The 23,778-nt window shown below is 41.9% G+C and overlaps 1 protein-coding gene across 6 annotated transcripts in view; it reads left to right on the top strand.

Moving 5' to 3' along the window:
* The window catches only part of BICD1 (BICD cargo adaptor 1), a gene marked incomplete at its 5' end in the record, with an annotated part of 180,508 nt that overhangs the window by 143,836 nt on the left and 12,894 nt on the right, over positions 1-23,778 (top strand). For 3 of the 6 annotated variants that reach the window (XM_083859359.1, XM_083859358.1, XM_083859356.1), the window contains 2 exons: positions 1,607-1,758; positions 8,346-8,553. In XM_083859359.1, coding sequence (XP_083715485.1) covers positions 1,607-1,758; positions 8,346-8,553 — 360 coding nt within the window. Of the gene's footprint in view, positions 1-1,606; positions 1,759-8,345; positions 9,137-9,622; positions 9,814-23,778 lie in introns of those variants that run through there. The other 3 variants (XM_083859355.1, XM_083859357.1, XM_083859354.1) reach the window with 3 other exon arrangements.

Genomic DNA, 23,778 nt, shown 5'->3' with positions numbered 1-23,778 from the left:
TTTTAGACTTCACAAAGCTATAGCAGGAAAAAGAGCAAGGCTTGGTGTAAGAAGACGCAAAGTTAAGTCCATGAAAATGGATTATTATATCAATTGCCCAAGAAAGCAAGGCACATAGATCTTGCTGGCTTGCTTACCTTGCCTTGGTTTATGTATCCATTTGTTCATAGCCCTAATTACTGTGTCTGCACCAGACTGGTGGAATAAACATTAACAAATAGCATAAATGAGAAAGTAAAATAAAATTAATGATGCAGTAACTTTTAGGACCAGTTCAATTGATTTTGATTTCTAATAGCAGTCAGAAAGCAAAGCTGCCTATGAGGGGAATTGAATATCCTGAAGTTCGATGGAAAGCTGATCAGTTGTTTTTATTAAGTAAATAGTTCAATAAGACAGAATTGAGTCAGCAAGACCTTCATGTTTGCATTAGTTGTAACTATGGTGTCTCCAGCTCCCATAGCTGCAATAAAAATCCTTCAGAAAAAATAGCTTTAACTCCAGAACACACAGAATTTTATCTATGAACAAATGCCCTGATATTATATAGACAGAACATAGTAGAATTTCTGCTGTGAAATAGAGGCTTGATGAAAAGACCCAGTGTCATGTACTTCTGCTCTAAAAATACAGGCTAGTTTTCTGCTTTCATGTGGGAAATAAAAATCCTACCAGTGTAGCATTTAATATTTATTAACAATTATTTTAGCTGGTCTGCTTCTCAAACTGCTGATACAAGGTAAATGGGATACAAAGCTGTCCTAGAAAATGAGATTTGTTCACAGATTTCAGGATGAAGATGGCAACCTTTAGGCTGAGTTTGGGCAAACATCTCTTCTGTAGGGATACAGAGGAGGATGGAAAGGACCCTGTTAGTTCTGGCAGTGCCTGTGGTCCTGAGCTCGGGTGTCTGTTCACTTCATCCTATTCACCTCCAGGGCTGGGGTTTGGGGATGGGGAAGGAGCTGAGCTCTGTGTGTTCCCCAGCTCTCTTTTCCTTGCTGGTATTTCGCACCCTGCTGGAGCTCAGGCGTTGGAGCTCTCTGCTCCCTCCTGGCGTTGCTGTCAATTCCAGGTGACTTCTTCTACACAGTAAATGCTACATGAGCTATCAACCCATGTCTGCAGGTGGCTGGCTGAGAACCTGGGTAGTTCATTTGCCCAGTTTCTCGGTATGACTGGTCTGACAAGAGTGTCATGAGCACCTCTGCTGTCTTATTGGATTATTTAATTCACTGAAGAATATTCATGCTTTTTTCCCCTGCGCTTTCACCTTTTTTCTTGTGCTTCCCATCTATTTGTGTGTTGAGAGACAGCATTTTTATGTGGAAAAAAGTTCTCTGCTTTTTCTGATAAAATTTCTTTTCTTTAACCACAGCTTTTAAACAAATACTTCAGAAAGAGCTGTTAAAGCCATGTCCTGGACATCTGCTTCCTTGTGGTACCCACTATTTGGAGATAAAAGCTTTTATTTGCCCCATCCTTCCTTCCAGAGAATGCTCTATACGCTGTTCTAGATTAACTAAATCAAACCAAATCAGGCATGGGATTTTAGCTGTTCTCAGATCTCTGTCTCATAAGCACATATCCTTGTTTGTGTTTTTAGACAGCTGAAGTGGCACTGGCCAATTTGAAGAACAAATACGAAAATGAGAAAGCAATGGTGACTGAGACCATGACCAAACTACGGAATGAACTAAAAGCTCTGAAGGAAGATGCAGCAACCTTCTCATCCTTGAGAGCAATGTTTGCAACCAGGTAATGGAAAACGGTGCCACCATCTGGCTCAACACTGTAAACGTGTGTGTGCTAAGTGAGAGCACACTTAGCTGTGATTAGGAGGATAGAGAAATTATTTTCTGCATGGTCAGGGGTTTGCTGGATGAAGGTGAATGAGTCCTAGAATGCACACTTGCAAAACTTGCAAGATTTCAAGTGCTGCTGAGATGCGTGTCTTGGAAAATAAAGCTGAAGAATAGCAATGTCAATACAGCCTTGAGTAAAGTGTTACAAATGACAATATATGCCTCCAGCATATTTGCATTCGTAGGGTTTTTTAAAGTGAAAATGAAATAGTGGATTTATATGGCTGATTTTCCCATTCAGAAGTACACAGTGATTCTGTCATGTAAAGCTATCGTATGGTTAATGATGATCTTCAGAACCCCATGTTTTCATTAGAATGAGATTTATTACTTACCAGAGAAAAATCTATTTAATCAACCAGCCTATGCTGTAATCCAGTGCTAATAATTGTAAGGCCACTGTAATTTCCCACTCCAGCAGAAATTCTTATTTTCTCCTACTGTGATGTTCAATTTATTATTTTCTCCTTCACAGGATAAATGCTTCACTTATCTTCTGTAACATAGTTCCTCCTGGCAGGACAGTAGTTAATCAACTTTCATCTTTCTTTCTCCTATATCTTCTTCAGAAGAGCTTTTGGTTTTACATGGAATCACAGAATCAACTCTGTTGGAAAATACTTCTGAGATTGAGTCCAGCCTGTATCCCAATACAACCTTGTGATCCAGACCATGGCACTGAGTCATGTCCAGGCTTTCCTTAAACACCCCCAGGGATGGTGACTCCATCTCCCTGGGCAGTTCATTCCAAAGTCTAATAGCCCTTTCTGTGAAGAAATTCTTCCTAATGACCACCTACACCTTCCCTGGCACAGCTTAAGACTGTGTCTTCTCATTTTAGCTGCTTTTTAAAAGGTTACCTAAAAATTTATATTTTTTAAAGATCCAGCATTTTCATCAATAAATTCTTATTTTGGAAATACACAAGAAAGACGTTTTTTTCCCTCTTATGGTAAAAAGCAGTACAGATTTCTTGTTTGTACTTTAGTTCCTAAATGATATGACATCTTTGTGCCTTCTGCCAACATCTTTTCAGTGCTGCTGGCAGTGCCATCTCACCACTTCCAGCCTTCTAAGGTACTTTTTTGCTTAGTGACAGTGACAACAGCAGCTGGGAGAAGTGGGAAGGAAGGAGAAAAGGGGCATTTATATGTCATGACATTGGTGCTGTGTACAAATTCATCATAGGTCCATCGTCAGAGGAGTGTGTGTAGTGACATAATGGAAACGAAGACCCAGCTCAGCAGGTGATGTGAACCAAGGTAGCCTGATTGAATTCATTGGCTTCTAAAGATTGTCTTCCAGAAAGAAGAGTTGTACGCGTGTGTTGGAAATGCATGTGTTGATTTTTTCTTGCAAGCTCCTTACTCTAGGAGACACAGGAATGTTCTAATTCTGTAAAAGCTCTTGAAAGGCTGGTAACTCCAGAGCAGAGGAATGGCATCGTGCACATAAAACAAACAAGGGTCTTTCATGGACCATAAATCATCAACATACGAGGTAGAAGTAGTTTGCAAAGCTTTAGAAGTTAATTAAAGGGAATGTTAGATTGTTGGTGTACTGAATGCTCCTTACCCAGTTTGGGCATCCTGAGTGCAGACTTCCGTTGTGTTCAAGGCATACCCTAGAGCTGATAGGAGGCAGCATCCCCTCCTGAGAATTAGGCTTCACTGATGCCACTCATCCAGGTATCTTTTCGAGGTGCCTTGTGTGTAGGATGCAAAGAAACTTCTGTTCCTCTTCTATGAACTATAAAGGGAGTCTGTGTGACATGCTGAGTTACACATTTTTAGTTAAAAAATTTCTAATGTTAGTAGAGGTAAACTCCACCCAAATAACCTACTGCTGTTGGCAAGCTCCATGTATTAGTGATTAAACACTCAAAGTATGTCCTATGGAATGTATCTCTGCACTTGAGGTCCTAAGTTTTGCCCATCTCAGCACAGTTATAAAAAATTATTCAGTGCAAGGTCTTTCACATTATTATGCTCCTATAGATTTTTCAGTTGTAAAATATTCACTTTTCTTCCCTAGCATGGAGTTTAATGGTCTTTATAATTAAATCAATCTTCCTAAATGGTCACATCATTGACTCATTCCAAATAGTCCATTTGGAAGAGCATTTGTTTAAATGACAGAGTTGATATACTCTAAAACTCTGTTGAAGAAGAGAAATCATTTTGAAAATACAAGGCTGTAAGATATTTTTGCAGTAACGTTAGATGCAGAAGCAACCTTCAGTATAAAAAAGCAATTGTTTAGTCTTTAGCTGAATAAAACAGTGGTTTCCATGGTTATAGTGCATCACATGGTACTTACTCCTGAATTTGTACCATAGAAGATCATCCTCCATAGTAGAATTGTATTATAGATCTGGAAATGGTTGCTTATACTGTTTGATAGAACAATATCCTTTCTCTTTCCATAAACCATAATTTTAGTCCCCAAATGGACATTCATCTGGTGCTGAACTGTATGGCTCCTTCCTCAAATACACTGGATAAAGGTCACAGTATATGTTATAAAGAGAGCACAGCAAATCAATTTCTGGTCTGAACAGCAAAGTTGATGCTTTCCTCTAAAGCACCCTATGCAGAAAGCAGGAGCCTTCCTTTTTCTGTGTTTTCCCTGACACTTGTTCATCCTTCACTCCTTAAGCTCTTTCTTCAGTTCTTTGTCTCAAAAGTCTTTCTGTCCTACTTGTCCCTCTACTTTTGCCCTTTTTCCTTCTGGAGCAGCTTATTTGACCCAAAAATCTCTGACATTCTGATCTCTACAGCTTCCTCCTTCCCTTTTCTCTAGCTTTGTGATCCCTTTCTGGGATTTACATGCTTTGGACCTATCAAGAATATTTTCCAGAGTACCTCTCTTAGAAAAAGAAAGCAACAGCATATAAAATCTCTTTTGTGGGGTTCAAGGGATGGGCAAAGCAGAGCTGAAGTCTCTGCAAGGTGCCAGGGCCTTTAACCTGCTTATTTTGTCATGGCCTGCTTCTGGTATTCCCAGAGAAAACGAGGAATTCCCAGAGAGGCCTTTCCTGCCCCTCCTGTTGTTTCACCTTGCTCTAACCCAGTTGCTGACCCAGGGTGAGAGCTGTGGGTGTATGAAGCAGTGAGCAGCACTCATCCAGAGGAACAATAAACAATTATTTAAAACATTAGTCAAGAGCAGGTGTTGCCCTGTGAGGGGAAGTCCTGTGCTGAAGGAGAGAAGGAACTACTTTGAAACAGGATCCTAAAGTGATTTGGGAAGCAAACTTCACTGAGTCCTTACACTGCTTGCTTTCTCATCCTAAACAGAGATATGTAACAGGAGAGAGCAGGAAATATTGCTTGTGGTATTGCCATAGTCCTGACACTGCATGCATGGATTTTATTCTTCACCCATCAAAATATTTTCTTATGATAGTTTCTGAAGAAAAATCTGTGCTGAAGAGATGGAGTAGAAAGATGGGACAAGTTTTGGAGCTGAGGAAACATTTGTGAACAGAAGAGAATTATGATTATATGGTTAAAGCAGAGACCTGTCAGTGTCACCAGGTTTTAGCTCAAGCTCTGCTATGATTTATGTTACCCAAATTACACATAAGCCTGATTTGGTATTTGCTCTATGTTCCTAGACAAGAGGGATAGATGGAACCAGAAATCCCTTAAAATCCTATATAAGCTTCTTGGATCAGTACATAAAAAATAAGTAGGCTTAATGTGTCTGTCTGCTTCCTTTCTGAGATGGGAGAAATGAAAAATAGGTGAAACCTTGACTTTTGCTCTAAGTACACTAGCAGACAGCAAGAAAACAGTGCTGTTTATTTAATAGTCACTTGCAGCTTACAACCTGTCCTGGCGCAAGAGGGAAACTGGGGGAGTTCTGACTCAGAAGGACATAACCTAACTTTTGGTATCACTATTTCAACCCTCCTGAAAGACCCATTCAGAGCCCTGGAATATCCTATCCTGAATATCCCTGCAATGATCTCTGCCAGGCCAGAAGTCATCGTTTGTAGGAGCTCTTTACCTTTTTCTTTTAGGAGATCCTTAACCTTTTACTTTGTTCTGTGGGATGTGATGAATTTATTAAATGTGTGTGCGAAAGGCAATATAGATGTATGCAATGATTTTTTTCTTTTTTAATTGGAAACAATTCTCCTTTTATCCCATACTTGTGCAAAGCTGGGAATATTTCATTCAAGGGAAATGCTGTGGCTGCAGGCAGTAGTTGCCTCCCACTACATGGAATAACCTTCACTGCTGCAAAATTCCAGGAGATGTGAGGCTGTTAATTCAGCACTTTCTAAAGTTAATTAAGGCCTTTACTTGGGTGATTTAGGTTTAACCTTTCTAAAGAGTTTCTCAAAAAGCAAAAAAGGTGCTTGAGCAGCAGAACCCAGAAGCAATAGAGCATGTGTTTGTGAAAAATAATTACAAACTTCAAGCCATAGTGGATGTCAGTGGACTGAAACCAACCAAACACTGCAGTGAACTCCCAGAAATGTGGGCTTGCTCTTACTGGGACACTTCTAGGAAAGACGTGTAATTAATCAGACCAGTTGGAAAATATATTAATGGGATTTGTTTTGTCTCAAGTATGAGACCAGCTAACAGCATCTAGTATATTCAGATTTCTCATAGCAGGTTTGTCTAAAATTGCTTTAGTAATATCCGCCTTCATGGCACTTCTTTCTTAACTGTTTGCTTGGGCTGTTTTGCAAATCAGATGTGCAGATACTAAGAACACCTCCTAAGGCCTGAGAAAAATCAATCTTTTGCCAAAACCAAAATTGATTTATTGGCATATTAGAGGAAGGCCATTCATTCTTCTAGTTACAGTGTGCTACAGGTGTTGCTGCAGGTGTTATGTCTAAAAATTTTCAACAGAAAACATATTTGGAAACAAAATATGTCTACTGGACAAAGAGGAAAGCAGGAGAGAATAAAGGACATGGATACAAGACCCATCTGCTTACTAGAATGAGGCTTTAAAATTCTGATAACACAGACATTAAAGTAAATTAATTAGGAATAGGAATTACTGTAATATTCAGAATGCTGATTTCACGTCTCTGTCAAGCATCAACAGACATCTCACAGCTTGGAGCAGAAATAGGTGGGCAAGTTGCCTTTAAGCCAACTGGCATTTCGTAAGTATCTCTTTTCCTCAAGGCTTGGGTAGCAACAATCATGCTTATTAAGGTCCTGTAGAAGAAAGATAATACTGTAGATGAACCTGTATCTGATTTAGTAATTTTGCTTGCAGTTCAAAAGAGGAGTGCAAAATATATACATATATATATATATATATATATATATATATATATAAGTATTTGTGTCTGAAGAATAACTACATATTTTCAAGTATACTTTGTTTCTGTTTCCAAAGGAGAAGATTAAATTTTCAGTAAAATTAGTTTCATCCCTCAATTCGCAATAATTCAAAGGTTTATTGCATCACATATTTTGATAAGGAAGACTAAAATAGTTTTCTGTGCTTGCTTTCTGTAAGTGATACTGATAAAGTTACATCCTCAACCATTACACAATTGCAATTACACAGCAAAGCTGCTTAGATTCACCGAGCTCTTGTAGGAAGGGGATCTGGTGAAAGCTGCATCATTCAGCATGAAAATTCCTTGGGTGTTTCTACAGATGTCTGATGGTCAGGCAGCACTGCTGTCTGTGATGCGTCTCACTGCTGGGAGATGCTGGGATACATTTGTTTTTATTGCTCTTCGTTCTTACTGATTAGATGGTCTATTGCTATCAAACTGAAGCTATTACACTTCAAAAAGTGTTTTAAGACAATTTTGAAATGCCTCGATTTTCCTGTTAACTTTGGGAAGTATTGCTAAAAGCAGAAATAAATTGAATGAAAACACCTCCAAGAGATTCAACAGTAAGTGTGAAATAACTTCCAGGTGTGGGGTTTCCTGAATAGTATACTCTTAATCAATGGTAACTAATGGTAATAAATGGTTAACAAGGGTAAATAACTGAAGGTTTGTCATTTCACAAAATCTGATGGGTCAAGTGTGGACACTACTTGCAGTCTTCTTTTGTAATACTTTCTTGAAGTGGATATTACTGCCTGTAGAAAATAGTATTTTCTAATTGGTAGATGTTATTTATCCATAGTGACCTACTAGGAGAAGCAGCACCCAAAATTATTATTTGTGGTCTAAACTGGAAATAACCCCATACCTCCCTTCCAATTGCTTTTTATCTGCATCAGAAACATGTTACATTGTCATAGACTATGTTAATATAGGCACAGGTTGTCTTGCTGAATGGGAAATGTTGACATTCACATCCAAGTCCAAATGTTTTCAAAATGGGAACAGAAGAATTCAGGCTGCCTGCTACCGGGATTAGGGTCAGCAAAAGCTGGGATCTGAATGTGGCTCTGTAACTGAAGTCCAGGAATGTGATCAGTGCTAGAGTTGGTTTTTGGGCTGTCTCCCCAGATTCCTGCCCTGTTTTCCCACAGGTGTGATGAGTACGTCACGCAGCTGGACGAGATGCAGAGGCAGCTGGCAGCTGCGGAGGATGAGAAGAAGACCCTGAACTCTCTGCTGCGCATGGCTATCCAGCAAAAACTTGCCCTGACCCAGCGACTGGAGGATTTAGAGTTCGACCACGAGCAATCTCGACGCAGCAAAGGCAAGCTGGGAAAGAGCAAGATCGGCAGCCCTAAAGTAAGTGAGGAGGCATCAGCCACCGTGCCAAGCATAGACACTTTCCTCCTGCATAGTCAGGGCCCACAGCAACCAAACTTACTGGTCAGCAGTGGCACTCAGAGGAAAAGGTATGCATGCAGTGATCTTTACAGTACAGTGCAGTAGCCAGACTTGTATTAAAGTCGTTCACTGAATTATAAACATAATGATTCCTTTTTTTACTTCTATTTTTTATTTCCGTACTTTGACTGGGGAGACGGAGGCGGGGAGGATATGAATATGAAATTCAAAGCCTGGCAACATGTGGTTCTGATCCACCTACTCACTGTTATTTCCTCCTTCTGAATGCAGTGTTTTGAACTATATTCTGTCGTGTCTCGGTGTATCTTGTATGTCTTTAATATTAAGTGTGAATGTATTTTTTTTAACAAGTTTTCTTTAACTTTTCCCTATGGTTTTCCATAATGAGCATCTGAAATAAAAGGAGTGTGCTCTATGAGCATTTTAGTGCTTAATGTGAAAGAAACTGCATTTCTAAACTCTGGCGCTCACTTCTTCTTTATCAGTGTGAAAAGAATACAGATGTGTTCACTCAGATCAATTTTTCTACATGGGAGCAAGAAACCTTTTGAAGGGGATGGCTGCCATTCATAACCTAATGCAAATATTTTGCTGTTCAAGCAGTGAGCTCATGTCTTGTGCCTGCTCCTGCCAAAACTCTCTAGGTGTGAGCATCTCCATGATGTTGAAGTTGAAGAGGACTCTTTTAGAGAAGTCCTAGATAATCATCCCCTTTTCTTGTATGCTCTAATCACAATGCAAACCCAAGAGAACAATCGGGAACCTTGCACAAGCTGATTTGAGGATGCTGAGATATAACCCAACCTCATCTCCTCCTTCCCTAAGGTGAATGAGGATTTCCAATGCAGGCAAGGTGTCCTGCTCTGGAAATGACATGGGTGTCAACAATACTTGATTTTTATCTGTTCAGCAAGTTAAGTTAATATTGTCATTTGTGAGGTGTTGAAAGGTAATTAAAGCAAAACTCTTTTGTTTCCATATGTATTTTTCTTGGATCTCCTGCAAGACTATTCTCACCTTCCCTTTGTGATCAGAGCCATCCCAGGACTTCAGGGACCTACCTCCAGAAATTATTAAGAGCCCCCCCTCATCCTGCCTCCACAGAATCATACCTTCTGAGGGGCTCCCCTTCCATGAGTGAATTCATCCATGGGCACCGTCTCAGCAAGGAAAAAAGGTTAACTGTGGCCATACCAGGTAAACATTTTTTCCTTGGGTGCATGTGGTGCTAGTGGCTAGCAGAGCAAGGGACACTCCCAGCACTGCAGATGTGATTTAATTTGGGCACCTCCTTGAAAAGCAAAATGTCTCCTGTGTCACAGGTGGCAGGAGATGACATTCTGCTTGCAGCGGCCCAAACTGGTTTCAGATGCAGTGTGGAAAGTCCTGCTGTGGGATATGTGGGTGCAGTCCCACTGGCATCCACAGAGGCTGCACCCCTGTGCCTGGGTGGAGCTTAGCCTGGTGGTGGCATTGGTAGTCCCCCTGGAAGACAAATCCCACAGGATAGAGGAGTGAGATGTGTGAGGACCAATGAAGGAGGCACTGGCAGTGTGCAGGAGCCTCTGCAGCACCTGTCTTCTCACCCTGGAGCATTCAGTTAGGATTTTCCAAAGGGCCATGTTCAACTCACTGAAGGCGTAGTTTATACAACTTGAGTCATGAAGTTAATCTGTGCAGGAAGGTTTTGCTCTTAATTTCCTGCCAAAATGTAGTGTCTGCTTTGAACGAGGCATAGAAAGGAAATGCAAACAGGGATGACATTTCAAAGATGTGATAGCTTTCTTCTCCTGAGAGAACAGCTAATAATTTCTTATCTTCTGCACCTGAGCAGGACCTTTAGCCTTTAACTGGGCACAGTCTTGTCTGGTGGTAATTTTGTTCATTCTTGGTTTTGAAATGTGTTATACACAAAAAGCATAATTAAAAAATATGAAAGCTAAAATCCATAAAAGTAGTTTCTGCTCAAGTAAATGTTTATTCTGGGAAGCCGAGCAGTACCCTGTAGTAGTTATATTTCTCACCTAGTGTCGTCAGTGTCAGAGCTGACTTTGAATAGTGCCATGCATGTAACACCTACTCAGAGGACAAGTGTAAAACTGCAGAGAGTCTAAACAAGACATTTTCCTAGAGTGTGTTGCAGTAAATAAATCAAAGAGCTGTCTCCTGAGGAGAAAAACGTGGGAATGGGGGGAAAGAAGCATCTGATACCTCACAGAATATCACTGATGTGTGGACCACAGATTGAGAAATACTGACACAGTCTTTTTGTCCAGTAACAGAGAGCAAAGGATGAAGCAGCCTGAAAGGTAGAATTGTCCAGAAAATTGATTGTCTGGAGTCTTACCTGTCACTTTAGGTACATCTCTACATATTTAGAGTATAAGGGTCTTAAGACAGGGTCACTGATTTATGTTAGAGTTGTCCTTATGAATCTACTACAACCTCAGCTTTCTGAATGCATTTGTCAGAATTTTATAACATCACATGGCTTTAGTCTCAGCCTGTGAGACTGACAGGTCCAAACCCAAGATTTTTCTGAGCATTCAGATTCCAGTCTTGGGGCAGGACCAGGTTAGAACCAAGTTGAGGATTAAGCAGAGAATTATTCATCATTGTTTTTACCATTTTCTGGAAGATTTCTTACTGTTGTTAACAGATGAAAGGAATCATGAACCCAAGTAGCATTTTTTTGCTATCTAATTATCTGTTTCCTGAAAGTAACATACAGCAAGTAATGTTATTCTGCTGCTTTTATTGAGAATGTTTAAAAGCTTTGTCTCACAAAGAGCTTCTGTTCCCAGATGATTTGTGCAGTCAGGCAAGGCAGCAAGAAGTGTAGCAACCCACACTTGCTTCTTTGTCAGAGAGGGTGCAAAAAAGCAGCATCCAAACTCGAACACTGTGGAAAAAAGTTAGCTTGGCTTGAGGGTGAGTCCCCAGGAGTGGAATAAGAATGAATCAAACCTACATTAAATGGAAACACATTTTGGCTTTGTTCTTCTAAATTTGTGAACTATTTCCTTCACAAGAATTTTCGCCTTTGTGATGTGAGGTCTTCCCTGTCCTTTCATGAGCTCTCAGGGATGTGGGGACTGGAAGGCTGTAACTGGGAATGTGTTTGGTTGGAGGTGGAGACCAAGAGCCAAAATAGCTGAAGTGGGTGGCAGGAGAAGTGGCTCTGCCCCACGATCCTCGTACAATGGCAAGCTCTGGCTGTGTTTCTCTTGCTCCTTCTTCTGGCTTGGTGTTTGGCAGGAAAGGCTGCCTTTGCTTTGACTGCTGCTGGATACCTGGAGAGGGAAAGCTGGACTGCTTTTGGCAGCCTTCCTCAGAGGAAGAGCAGCTGCATTGAAGACCTCTTAAGCAAGAGATTGTCCCAGCCTGCATGATTTCCATTTAAATGCCCTCAGGTTTAGATCAGCATGCAGGTACCTCTGACACAAAGGTGCAACAGCATCACTTGATCTGAGCTTTCTAATTGAACTAATAGCTCTTAACTGCCCGCAGGGGCTAGAAATATCACTCGGTGCTTTTCCAGAGTATCAGGTTCCATTTCTCCTAGGTAATGGCATGCATTTAGCTTTGTTGTTTGTTTCTTCTTTGCTTCTGTTCTGCTGACATATATTTTTACACTTTCAAGTCTTTATTCCTCTGATAAAAGACAGAATGTGCCCAGCACAATTCCAGCCCACCTTTGGAAGTGTTTGTTTTCCTAACTACATGAAAAAGTCAGGGCATATAGTGTTAAAAATGGGAGGAGATAATATTTTTCTCCTTAAAATGCCTTTATTAATCAGCTCTTACAAAGTGTGGCTCAAGGGATTTTGCAACCGGGTTCGCCCTTGAGGAGGAGGGTCCTGGTCAGCTTTGCAGCCGGATGTTCCTGCAAAGCTGGAGAACTCTTCCCTCGCTGGGAGTCTCCAAGGAGTTCTGATTTCTGTTTGTTTGCCTCGGGGTCTCACCTTTTTTTTGGTATTTTTAGGTTACAGCGAGTTAAAAAAATTGTATTAATTAGCTCTATTGATGCTCTAGGGTATATACAGCTTAGTACTGGTTTTTGTGGGTTTAAATCTTACTTAGATTTATCTTTATAGGGGGTTTTTGGTGTTAAAAAGGGTCCCAGAATGCATTTGGGATTTCTAATCTACATGTTCTACAGGGTCGCTCCGGGGAGGCAGGGGCTGCAGCAGCCTCATGGTCATTTCGCAACTGGTATCAGCGAGATGGCCGCACTCCATGGAGAGGGGGTGTCCTGGAGGTCCGGTGGGCTCGATGGTGGCGGTGGGGGGGGGAGCGCTGGTGGCGGCACCTCAGCGGCTATCCGCCGCGGCTCGGGGAGCGGTTCTTTTGGAGCGGGGTCGGGCCGGGGTGGGCGTCCCGTTGGCTGAGCTGTGCCAGCGGCGGCGGTGGCGTGCTGGGAGCCGCAGGGGTTTTCAGCGACGGGCTCGGGCTGATTTGGCAGCTCGTGCCACACAGCGGCAGTTTTACGGGTTCTGGGGAGCCAGGCCAGGGTGGGGCGGGCCGTCCCGTCGGTAGAGCCACGTGGCGGCAGCCCGGGGAGCGGGTCCTTTTTGGAGCGGGCCAGGGTGGGGGCCACCCTGTCGGCAAAGCCATGCCGGCAGCGGCAGCGGCGTGCTAGGAGCCGGGGATGGGAGCCGCGGGCTGCCGGCATTTCATGGGGGTTGGGGCTGGGATAGCCCGCTCTGGGGTCTGTGCAGGTTTTCTTAAGGTGGTCCGGGGTCTGGCGGAGGGTGCAGGCTCTTTCAAGGCAGCGGGCAGTCCACTCCGGGGTCTGGGGGGCCTGCGGGCAGCCTCCAGAGACCAAGCAGCCTCCCCCTCACTGCCCCCTCCAGGGGGACCACGGAGGTGGCTTCTTACTGTTACATTACAATTTAAGATTATTACATTTTAAAATATTAATACACTTATTCTATGACAATCAAGGGTTTCAATTCTTCAAATCTTTAACATTTCTAATTTTCATTTTTATCAATTCCCCCCTCTTATCTTTTGATCAGGTTTTTAACTTGCATCACTTTATTTTTGGTAATATATTTTTTGTGACTTTTGATACTGGTTATAAATTTTTTCTGCCTTATCAAGTGTTTTTGTACTAGAGGTTAGTTGTAGTACACTTGCAGGCTTTTTGGGGCTGAGTTTTAGAATTCGAAGACGTGCCTGTACGGTGGAGGTTATAATTCGAATAAAGAGGAAAATTATAATTACACTCAAGATTATAAATTCAGTCTTTTTCCACCAGGCCTTTTTTAGGGGGTTTAAAATTGTTCCACCAATTGGTATTGACTTTTTTTCTTTTGGGAACTTTTTTGGTTTTTGTTTTAGAGCAGCATTTTGATGAATTAAACTTTTCACAGAGGTTACCTTAATTAACTAGCAAATAGTCTACGACTAATTTTATTTGGTCTGTTTCTGCTTTTGTTTGGGCTATTTGATGGCTCATATGATTTAAGGCTAAGACTGTTCTATTTACTATTATTTTGAATATTGCCTGCGATCGAATAGTCTGGTTTAACATATACATGAGGGTTTTGTACTTCCAAGACTCATCTTGTGCCCAGGTGGTTGACTTACTTGTTTTTCTGATTCTTTCTGGGGTCCAAACTTTACCTGTCCAAGTTTGGACCTTGCTCATATCAATCACAGCTTGGTTTTGTTTTGTCATTTCTTGCCCAATTTTTGGGGCTTTCCCTGAGGTGCTTTTGGTGTTGAAAGGAGTCCGAATTTGGGCCACATTTTTGACTACTAGGGACTTTTTGTAGCCAATCCTTTTTATCAAACTAATAAACAAGTTTTTACTGAGGGGTTTGCCTATTTCAGTTGTTGTTTGTGGTTTTCCTTTTATGAGGTTTATAACCTTTCTTAAAATACTTATTTCTTTTAGCCAAAACCATTCTCTTATAGAGCACTCTCCAATCAGGCCTTGCTCAAGGGTGGCAGTATTTCTTGTGACTAATTGTTTTCTCTCTTCCTGACAGGTTGAGAGTTGGAGGTCAGCAAAGCAAGTGGGGTTTGCATTGGTATAAACTCATTGAGGACTTCGAGTTTTTCCCATCATTGATGGGGGAATGCCCTTTTGAACCAGCTCCTTTTATGGGTTTACTCATCACCCAGACTATTATCAGTCCTCCCAAGAGTCCAGTATGAACCTTTCTCATCTTTAGGTCTCACCTGGCCTTGCCTCTTGGGTTTAGGAGCTTTCTAGGTTCAGCTTCTAGAGTTTTTCTCTTGCACCATCACACTTGGCTGTTAGCTTTTATGTAGCTTTCTTGGGGTATGCTCTATGAGAGATTTCTAAATTTTTGTAGTAATTTTTCTAACAGGTATTTGTAGTAATTTTCCCAATAATTTATACTAATTTAAAACAACAAACAATCTCACAGCTTCTGTGATTGATATGTACTCTCAGTAACAACATCACATTTTCAACAATAACAACAATAAACTCTTAACAATAATATTACAACCATATTAATACAAATAGTAATAAAAACCTCTTGTATGTAATACTTGGCTTATATAGTTCTTATGTAGTTCTTTTTTACTGAGTTTTTGGGTTTTTTTCTTGAAGGTTATTTTTAAAGAGTTTGAATGTGAGACAACAGTCCACTGGGGATGATGTTTTGGTAGGTCTGGGCTGGACAGATTGTTCGGAGCTGGCACTGGTTCTTTTACTCCGGTAACATGGGTCCAACTTTCTTTAGCAGCACTTGGAAAGGACTTTTATATTTTGGGGTCAATGGAGTATTACTTAATTTTCAGGGTTAATTTGGTTAATATTTGAATTAAGGGGAGAAGTTTGGGGATTTTTGGGTTCTGGTTTTTCTTTCTTGGTAACCTCCAGGGTTATAGGGGGTTAACAAGAATGGAATTTTGAACATTATTTTATAAGGGGAAGCTCTTATGTTAGATTGGGGCCAGGTTTTGATTTACAAAAGAGCAAGAGGCAAACAGCTGAGCCAATTTAGCTGTGTTTTCTCCATTAATTTGGTTAACATAATTTTGAAAGTCATAGAGTTTATGACTTTTTAATTTTCATCATCTTCCCCCTTTAATGTACTTTCTAATGCATCTTTTTCTCTTTTGATTGCCTCATCAAAAGATAACTTTTGGCAATCTTTTTAGGTGTTTTCTATATTTTTTCTGTCTTTTTCTCTATTCGGGTTCCGCTTTAGGTTACTCACTGGCAGTTTATGTTCACCTGGGGGCCTCATTCTATTCTCCCTTTCCCAAATCCGTATCCCCGCTGTTTGAATCATCCTTATTTCCTTGGGGCTAAATAAAATTCTAAATATAGAATTTATTTCCACCCACGTGAAAATATTGGGACCCAGGAACTGATCTACCTGTTCAGCCACCCCCACTGGACCTTCTACTACGTTTCCCAATTCCTTCTTGAAGTTCCTGACCTCTGAGGCTGTCAGGGGGGCATTTACAAATCCCACCCCTCCAGCAACTCCGCCCATGGGAACTTCTCTCAAAGGAAAAAGCTTAGCTTTAGATCTGGTGTTATAGGAATGTCTCTCTGGATTATTTTCAGGGGGACGCTCTATGCTTGGGGTGGGCAAATTTGGTTCCCAATTTGCAGGTGGGGCTGGAACCATGGATGGCAAGGGAGAAAAAACATAGCTACTGTTAGGGGAAACTGGGGGTATTTCTGTTGAATAGAAGGGGTTAGTACTTGATGGAGGGAGACTCACTGGAGGGCTGGTTAGGGAGGGGACAAGGGTATTGGTAGGTAAGATTTGAGGATTAGAGGGAGGAATAGGGGAATTAGTTTGAGGGAGTTGAGGGTGGCTTGGGACTGAAGGTAGGGGAGAAACAGGGGTTACAGTTTGGGGAAGTTGAAAGGGGTTTCCAGGGGGAACCTGGGGCGTATCTGGATATGCTGGAGGGAGAGGTAAGTAACTGAGTGGATCCCAAATAGGACCATTTTCTTCTTTATCACTCTTTTCTTTTTTCCCCTGTAATTTGCGAATTTTTATGTTTTCTCTGTTTCTGCTCTGTTCTTCCCAACAAGTAGCATACTGTACTTGCTCTGCTTCTATGTCACCTTGGGCTCTCAGATGCTGATTTAACTGAGCACACATCCAAGGGTCTGTTGTTCCATGCCATGGCCATTCTCCAGGTAGATCCAGAGTACGCCATACCTCTACACAATAATGAATCATCTTTATTTTATTCAAATCTCTAGTACTCTCCTCCCTGTCCTACTGTTCTAACATCCTTCCTAGTGGGCTCCCTGGAGGGATATGTGGTATTCTTTCTTTCTGCTTTTCAGCCTCTCCTGGCTTACTTATCCAAGCACCCATTCTACTTGGTAACTTTATTAAAATTTCTTTAAAGCACTTTCACTCAAATTCACTCAATTCACACTCACTCGTGGGCTCTGGAAGCAGTTCATATGACCTGCCCTTAGGGTCCTGACCCCTGCTACAGCCAGCCCCCGGTACCCGTCAATGGCCTGAGCACTCCTGGTGCTTCAGCCGCCACCCCAGCCGGTACCCTCTTTCACTCCTGCGCGTCCGGCATATCCCCGTAAGCAGCCGGCCAACCTGGGCCCAGGGTTCCAGTCACTACTTCTGCCAGGATACACACACACAGCATGCGACTCACTCACTCGCCCTATCGTCAAGTCCCTTGCACATTGGAACTTCCCTAACTTTCACTCACTGCGCCCGGTAGCATCGGCTTTAGATACCCCCGCCCAGTTTTACCTCTCCGTGCCCAGTAGCATAGCGCTCCTGGCTACCCCTGCCCAGCACGACACACTCAAACCCGGTAGCGTATCTAAATCGACCCCCGCCCAGTGCACTCTTCACACCCAGTAGCGTGCTTCCCTTTGAGCACCCCCGCCCAATGTGACCGTCCTGTACCCCGTCAGTTACCTCAGCCTGGCCACCCCTCCTCTGGAAGCAGCCCCTGGTAACCTCGGCCAGTACCTCTTGCTCTCCCCACACCCCTGCAGGCCCCTGGGAGCAGCCTCCTAGCCACCCCTCTCCTGCGTCGGTGTGGTGCGTGCCTCACACACATGTCCCTGGCCTCCCCGCACACTTGAGGTGACCTGGGTGGTTTGCCCCTACAGGTCTAGGGGAAACCTACAGTGCCACTTACTCTATGACGTGCCACTCACACTCTATTCAGCCTCCGCACGTCTGGAGGGGGGTCCTCTACACCCCTGGAGACGCCTCTCTAACTCTATTTCCTTTTGCTTCCTCCTGTTCCTGAGCACACTTCTCGCGAAGATGTGGAAATGCAGTACTGAGGAGTCCTCACTCGCGGCGGGGGTCCAAGCTGCCGGTCCCCGTCTCACTCACACACACACTCGCACATCTCTGCTCCCGCCACCGAGTTTGTATTTACCCGGTGCTCCTCAATGGCGCCCCCTTGTGGCTGCCGTGTGTCCCTCGAAGCTGGCGTGCGTTGTCCTCTTTGGTCCAGGAGGCCAGCTGTCCAGGAGGTCCAAGGTGGGCGGCACCTTCCCGTCTCGGTCCTCTTCTGGGTGTGGCCACTCCCGGACGAGTCCCCAAGTTGTTAAAAATGGGCGGAGATAATATTTTTCTCCTTAAAATGCCTTTATTAATCAGCTCTTACAAAGTGTGGCTCAAGGGATTTTGCAACCGGGTTCGCCCTTGAGGAGGAGGGTCCTGGTCAGCTTTGCAGCAAAGCTGGAGAACTCTTCCCTCGCCGGGAGTCTCCAAGGAGTTCTGATTTCTGTTTGTTTGCCTCGAGGTCTCACCTTTTGTTTGGTATTTTTAGGTTACAGCGAGTTAAAAAAATTGTATTAATTAGCTCTATTGATGCTCTAGGGTATATACAGCTTAGTACTGGTTTTTGTGGGTTTAAATCTTACTTAGATTTATCTTTATAGGGGGTTTTTGGTGTTAAAAAGGGTCCCAGAATGCATTTGGGATTTCTAATCTACATGTTCTACAGGGTCGCTCCGGGGAGGCAGGGGCTGCAGCAGCCTCATGGTCATTTCGCAACTGGTATCAGCGAGATGGCCGCACTCCATGGAGAGGGGGTGTCCCGGAGGTCCGGCGGGCTCGATGGTGGCGGGGGGGGGAGCGCTGGTGGCGGCACCTCAGTGGCTATCCGCCGCAGCTCGGGGAGCGGTTCTTTTGGAGCGGGGTCGGGCCGGGGTGGGCATCCTGTCGGCAGAGCTGTGCCGGTGGCGCCGGCGGCGTGCTAGGAGCCATGGGGATTTTCTGCGCCGGGCTCGGGCTGATTTGGCAGCTCGTGCCACACAGCGGCAGTTTTACGGGCTCTGGGGAGCCAGGCCAGGGTGGGGCGGGCCGTCCCGTCGGTAGAGCCACGTGGCGGCGGCGGTCCAGCGGCGGCCTGGGGAGCGGGTCCTTTTTGGAGCGGGCCAGGGTGGGGGCCGCCCCGTCGGCAAAGCCATGCCGGCAGCGGCGGTGGCGTGCTAGGAGCCGGGGATGGGAGCCGTGGGCTGCCGGCATTTCGTGGGGGTTAGGGCTGGGATAGCCTGCTCTGGTGTCTGTGCAGGTTTTCTTAAGGTGGTCTGGGGTCTGGGGGAGGGTGCAGGCTCTTTCAAGGCAGCGGGCAGTCCGCTCCGGTGTCTGGGGGGCCTGCGGGCAGCCTCCAGAGACCAAGCAGCCTCCCCCTCACTGCCCCCTCCAGGAGGACCACGGAGGTGGCTTCTTACTGTTACATTACAATTTAAGATTATTACATTTTAAAATATTAATACACTTATTCTATGGCAATCAAGGGTTTCAATTCTTCAAATCTTTAACATTTCTAATTTTCATTTTTATCATATAGAAAACCTAGTGCTGGGTTTGGCAGTGTGTAATACTGAAAAATAACCTTTCCTTTGCAGTTGTGTTCTAAGTCCTTGAATACGGAGACACTAGGTGCCTCTTAATATACCACAGTCCCAAATATGAAATATGGTTCTTTCAACCTCTTCAAGGGAAGAACAAGACTAAAAAGGTCTCCTGTAGTATCTGCCTCGACAGCACTCTTCTCTCTGTCAGATACTTTAGCATGGCAACTCCAAAAATTGAATATTATTTTAGCTTAAATTATTGAATACTGTTTTAGCTTAAAATTAAATCAAGATCCTTGTGTAGAAGATGTACCTGAAGTAAAAGGTTTCCCAACAGGTTATGAAAAGGGCAGTAACCAATGGCCTCACTTCTTACTCAGAGTCAACAACAAACTACCTGTGAATCTCCTTTGTTGGAGTACTCTCCAAACAAATTTTGTGGATGCTTCTTTCCCCTATTGTTTATGCTTAGTATTTAAAATCCCACACAGGATTTTACAGTGTAAAGTATTTCATATTTTGAAGGACTACACATCACAAGATCATAATGATCAATCCTGTTAGAGAAATCTGTACAGTCATATCTGTTTTATTTTATCACAATAGAAAAAACCAAAACCATCACAGGAAGGTAGCAGCCTTAAATGTGCTTTTCCCCCAACATTTCCCTCAAATTCCAAGCCCAGCTGAGGTTAGATATTTGGTTGATCCAAACCAAGATAGACCCATGGATTTCAGTAGAACAATGCTAGTTTGCTGTGATCCAAAGTTTGTTTTTTTGTAATGTTTAGATTAATTGTTCTTCATTGTTACAAACAGTTTCATAAAATGGCTCTTCTAAAAACCTGGTAACCCCAACCAACCAACCAACCAACCAAAAAAAAAAAAACAAACCAAACCCCTACAAAATTAGGTGGGTTTGTAGAGTTGCTCATTTCTGAAAGCACATTAAATCTGAAAGCATGCTTGCTTTTCATCTGTATTTCAAGAGTGATTTACAGCCTGGCATTTAATTCCCACAAGAAGAAACTAATGTGGAAGATAAAGACAGCACAAAGAATGGCACATAATAGTATAGCAACTGCTCAGGCACTAAGCTCACCACCTACCATACATTATTAAGAGTATATAATAATTACTCTTACTGAAAAAATAATCAAAGATTAATTTGTGACTTAACTTTATACTTACAGTAAACCAAATATGAATCACAATATGGTACAAATAATTAGCTCTTGTTTGTTGATTTGCATTCTCACCATAAAATTTAACTTGATTTGTAAAAACTCTATCCCAAAGGCAATTCCTAGAGTGGCACCAAGACCTAACTTAAAGCATCTGCAGGTGGAAAGTATTTTTTAAAGCTAACAAGGAAAATGAAAATAAAAAATCTCAATGACCCAAATGTTGAGGTCCTAGGAAGTGTTATAATTAAATCTTTTGGCTAGAACTCAAGGGAAATTGCTGAAGAGTTGTTTTTGCTACATGCATTTACACTGAGCTTAGTTTAAAATGTGAAGAATAGGTAAGAAACCTGGGAATGCATTGATCTGTGTGATGTAACACAAACACAATTTAACACAAGGAACAGAGGGTCTTCTGAGTAGGTGGTTCTTAGTGTTACACACAATTAAGGGCTTTTGATAGGCTATGTGAGGGGTTGAGTAACCCCTCTTGGCTCAAGGGATGAAGAATACAGTCTCATGCTATTTTAAAATATTTGGTCTTTCTAGATTTTGAGGGTTTTTAAAGTGCAGTGATTTAGATGTGATTTTCCAAAATATTCTATAAAAGGTTATTCTCTGTGTAATCAGAAGCTCATGTTCCTTCTGTATTTTTCTTTAACCTTAAAGTGGAACCTGGCACGTGGGGCAAGACTGTTGGTTTTGCTCCTCCTTCTTGCTTTTCCATCTTGTTTATGGAGTGTGAAGATATGGGAAATCACCTTCAAAAGGTGTGCTATGAGTAGAAGCTGCCTTTTGGATGCAGGGGTTGGGAAAAGGAGCAGAGATTTTCAGACTGACACCTCTCTGCAAGAGGAGGCTGTCTGGAGAGGTGTGCCTGTGTAAAGGTCAGAGAAATACATTTTTGATAGCAGGTTTGTGTCTGCTTTCCTCGTATGATGAAAAGGGTTTGCATTTAAGGTCTTTATCTGTGCACATTTTTTGCTTGTTTAGGAATATTTTGTCAAAAACAGTTTCAGCTTTGCTTTTGAGTGAAGTACCAATGTCAGAAAGCACCTCACAAATTTCTAAGCCTTGCTGTTTTATTACTTCAATATCTCAACTTTGCTCTTTTATGCACTTCTCAATTTTGAAACAGAAGGACTTTCAGAAATCTGAACACAGAAAGCACAACTTCTTTTAAAAATGGTTGTGGAGGAAGTCCTTTGAGGAGCACTATCAGCTCAGAAACAAATTTTCCCAGGAGGGTGCCTTGTAGATCTTTGTGATTGCTCAGGTCACACAGTGAAGAGTTTTAAATATTTATTACTTCTCCTTTATGAATGAATTTTATAGACTGATAAAGAGGAAAACCAACATGATTAGGATCTAGATACCTCCTTCTGTGCTGTTTTTAAATTAGGTACTTTTATACTGAGTTCTTAACAATATGGATTTTTCTGTACATTAAGTGAAAGAGTTTATTCTTGAAAAGCAGGATAGGTGGTTAGCCAAGCCACCACTATTTTATAAGAAATGCAGCCATATAGTATTTAACTAGTCAGTCTGGTCTATTCTGAATTGTTCCCTCAGGAAAGTTTGATTTACTTCATCCAAGCAATCCAAAGCATGGAAGTTCTGCAGAACCATTAAAAAAAAAAAAAAAACCAAAAAAAAAAAAAACAAACAAACAACCAAAAAAAACCACCCCACAACTTTATTCTGGTAACACAAATTTAGTCTGAGTACAAATTGCATTTGCTTCATTAGACATCCATGGATCATTCGTCTAAGAAAGTATGTTGTTTTTTTATCTACTGGGAATGTACTTGTGTTGATGATGATCCTGTACCTGGAAGTTGTCTCTGAGCTAGTGCAATCAGACAGGCCACTGGCTGTTGTGAGACTCATGCAATATTGGTTTAATCTGTCTCTGCTCTTCATGAAAAATGGATTTTATATGTTTTTAGTAGTTTTTTAAAAAAATCATATGTAAGGGGTTTTTAAACCTGAATATGATGCTCTTCACAGAAGGGATAATTCAGTCATTATTTATTTATTATCTGTGTTCTCTTTTTTTGTTCTACATTGTCGTATTTTCTGTGGGTTCTGTAAACATGTCATATTTGTGTCTCTGTGTGTTCATTGTTTGATGAGCATTATCAGTGCATATATACAGATATATGTATATATCTTCCTGCTCTCAGGGTCATGTCCTGCATCTGATATGCTCATTTATCTCAGCTTAATGAGCATTGCATATTTATGCAATTTCAAGCATGGTGTGTTGTCCCTGTGGAGGCCATTTTGAATTTGAGGAACAGTGTCCTTGCCAAGGACATTGGTTGGCTGTAACTTATGAAGAATTCAGCTGGCTAAACATACTTTTACCTCTTGGTGCCACTGTGAACAGGACCTTTTCACTCTGTGCTTTTCTTCTCTTGCGTTTAGCTTTCCAGTTGCCAATGATGAGACCAAACCCACACATTTCATGCTGATCAATATAATTTAGCTACTTCAATATGATTTAGCTATTAAGGCATGAATTCACTGCAGTTCTACAAGTTTAGTTTATTTTGTATTTATGTTTTTTCACTGTAACTGAAATACAATCAGTTTTTCAGAGAAGTCCTAATTCTTTTGATAAAACATTAAAAAATAATAATAATGAAAAAGATTGCAGTGAAATCCATGCCTTTCTGCTGTATATTTTCATTAAAAGGTTATTGACATTTTTTCCTCTCTGTCTAAGCTATGACATCATTGCTGGATGGAATGGTTTACATTAGCATAATTTGTTGAAGTTCTCCAGTAATGTCTTATTTAGACTTCTGGTTTTTTCTAGCTAAACAGGTATACAGGTGACACATCAAATCTTTAAGACATTTTACCACATATTTGTTGCTTTCTCTGAAAATTTTGGGCTTTGGAATCCAGTCCTATCTGTTAACTAAAAGAGAGATTGAAATATCCTTACAATCTTGGTGACAAAATTATCTTCTTTTACGAGGAGATTTAATGTGGCTCCATGACTTGCTGATTTTTGCCATCAAATACACAGGAATATTCAATATTGTGCTTTTTGCCTCGTAAATTAGGCAAAATGGAAGTGAGTCCTCTGTTTAAATTAGACAGGCTGACAATTTAGCTCTCTAACAGAGCAGTTCCTTGGGATGTTGTGGTGTT

This window comes from Zosterops lateralis, assembly GCF_965231275.1.
Source record: "Zosterops lateralis genome assembly, chromosome: 4".
NCBI classification, from domain to species: Eukaryota; Metazoa; Chordata; class Aves; order Passeriformes; family Zosteropidae; genus Zosterops; species Zosterops lateralis.
Note: the sequence above shows the minus strand (reverse complement) of the source record. Positions and strands in the feature narration are given on the sequence as shown.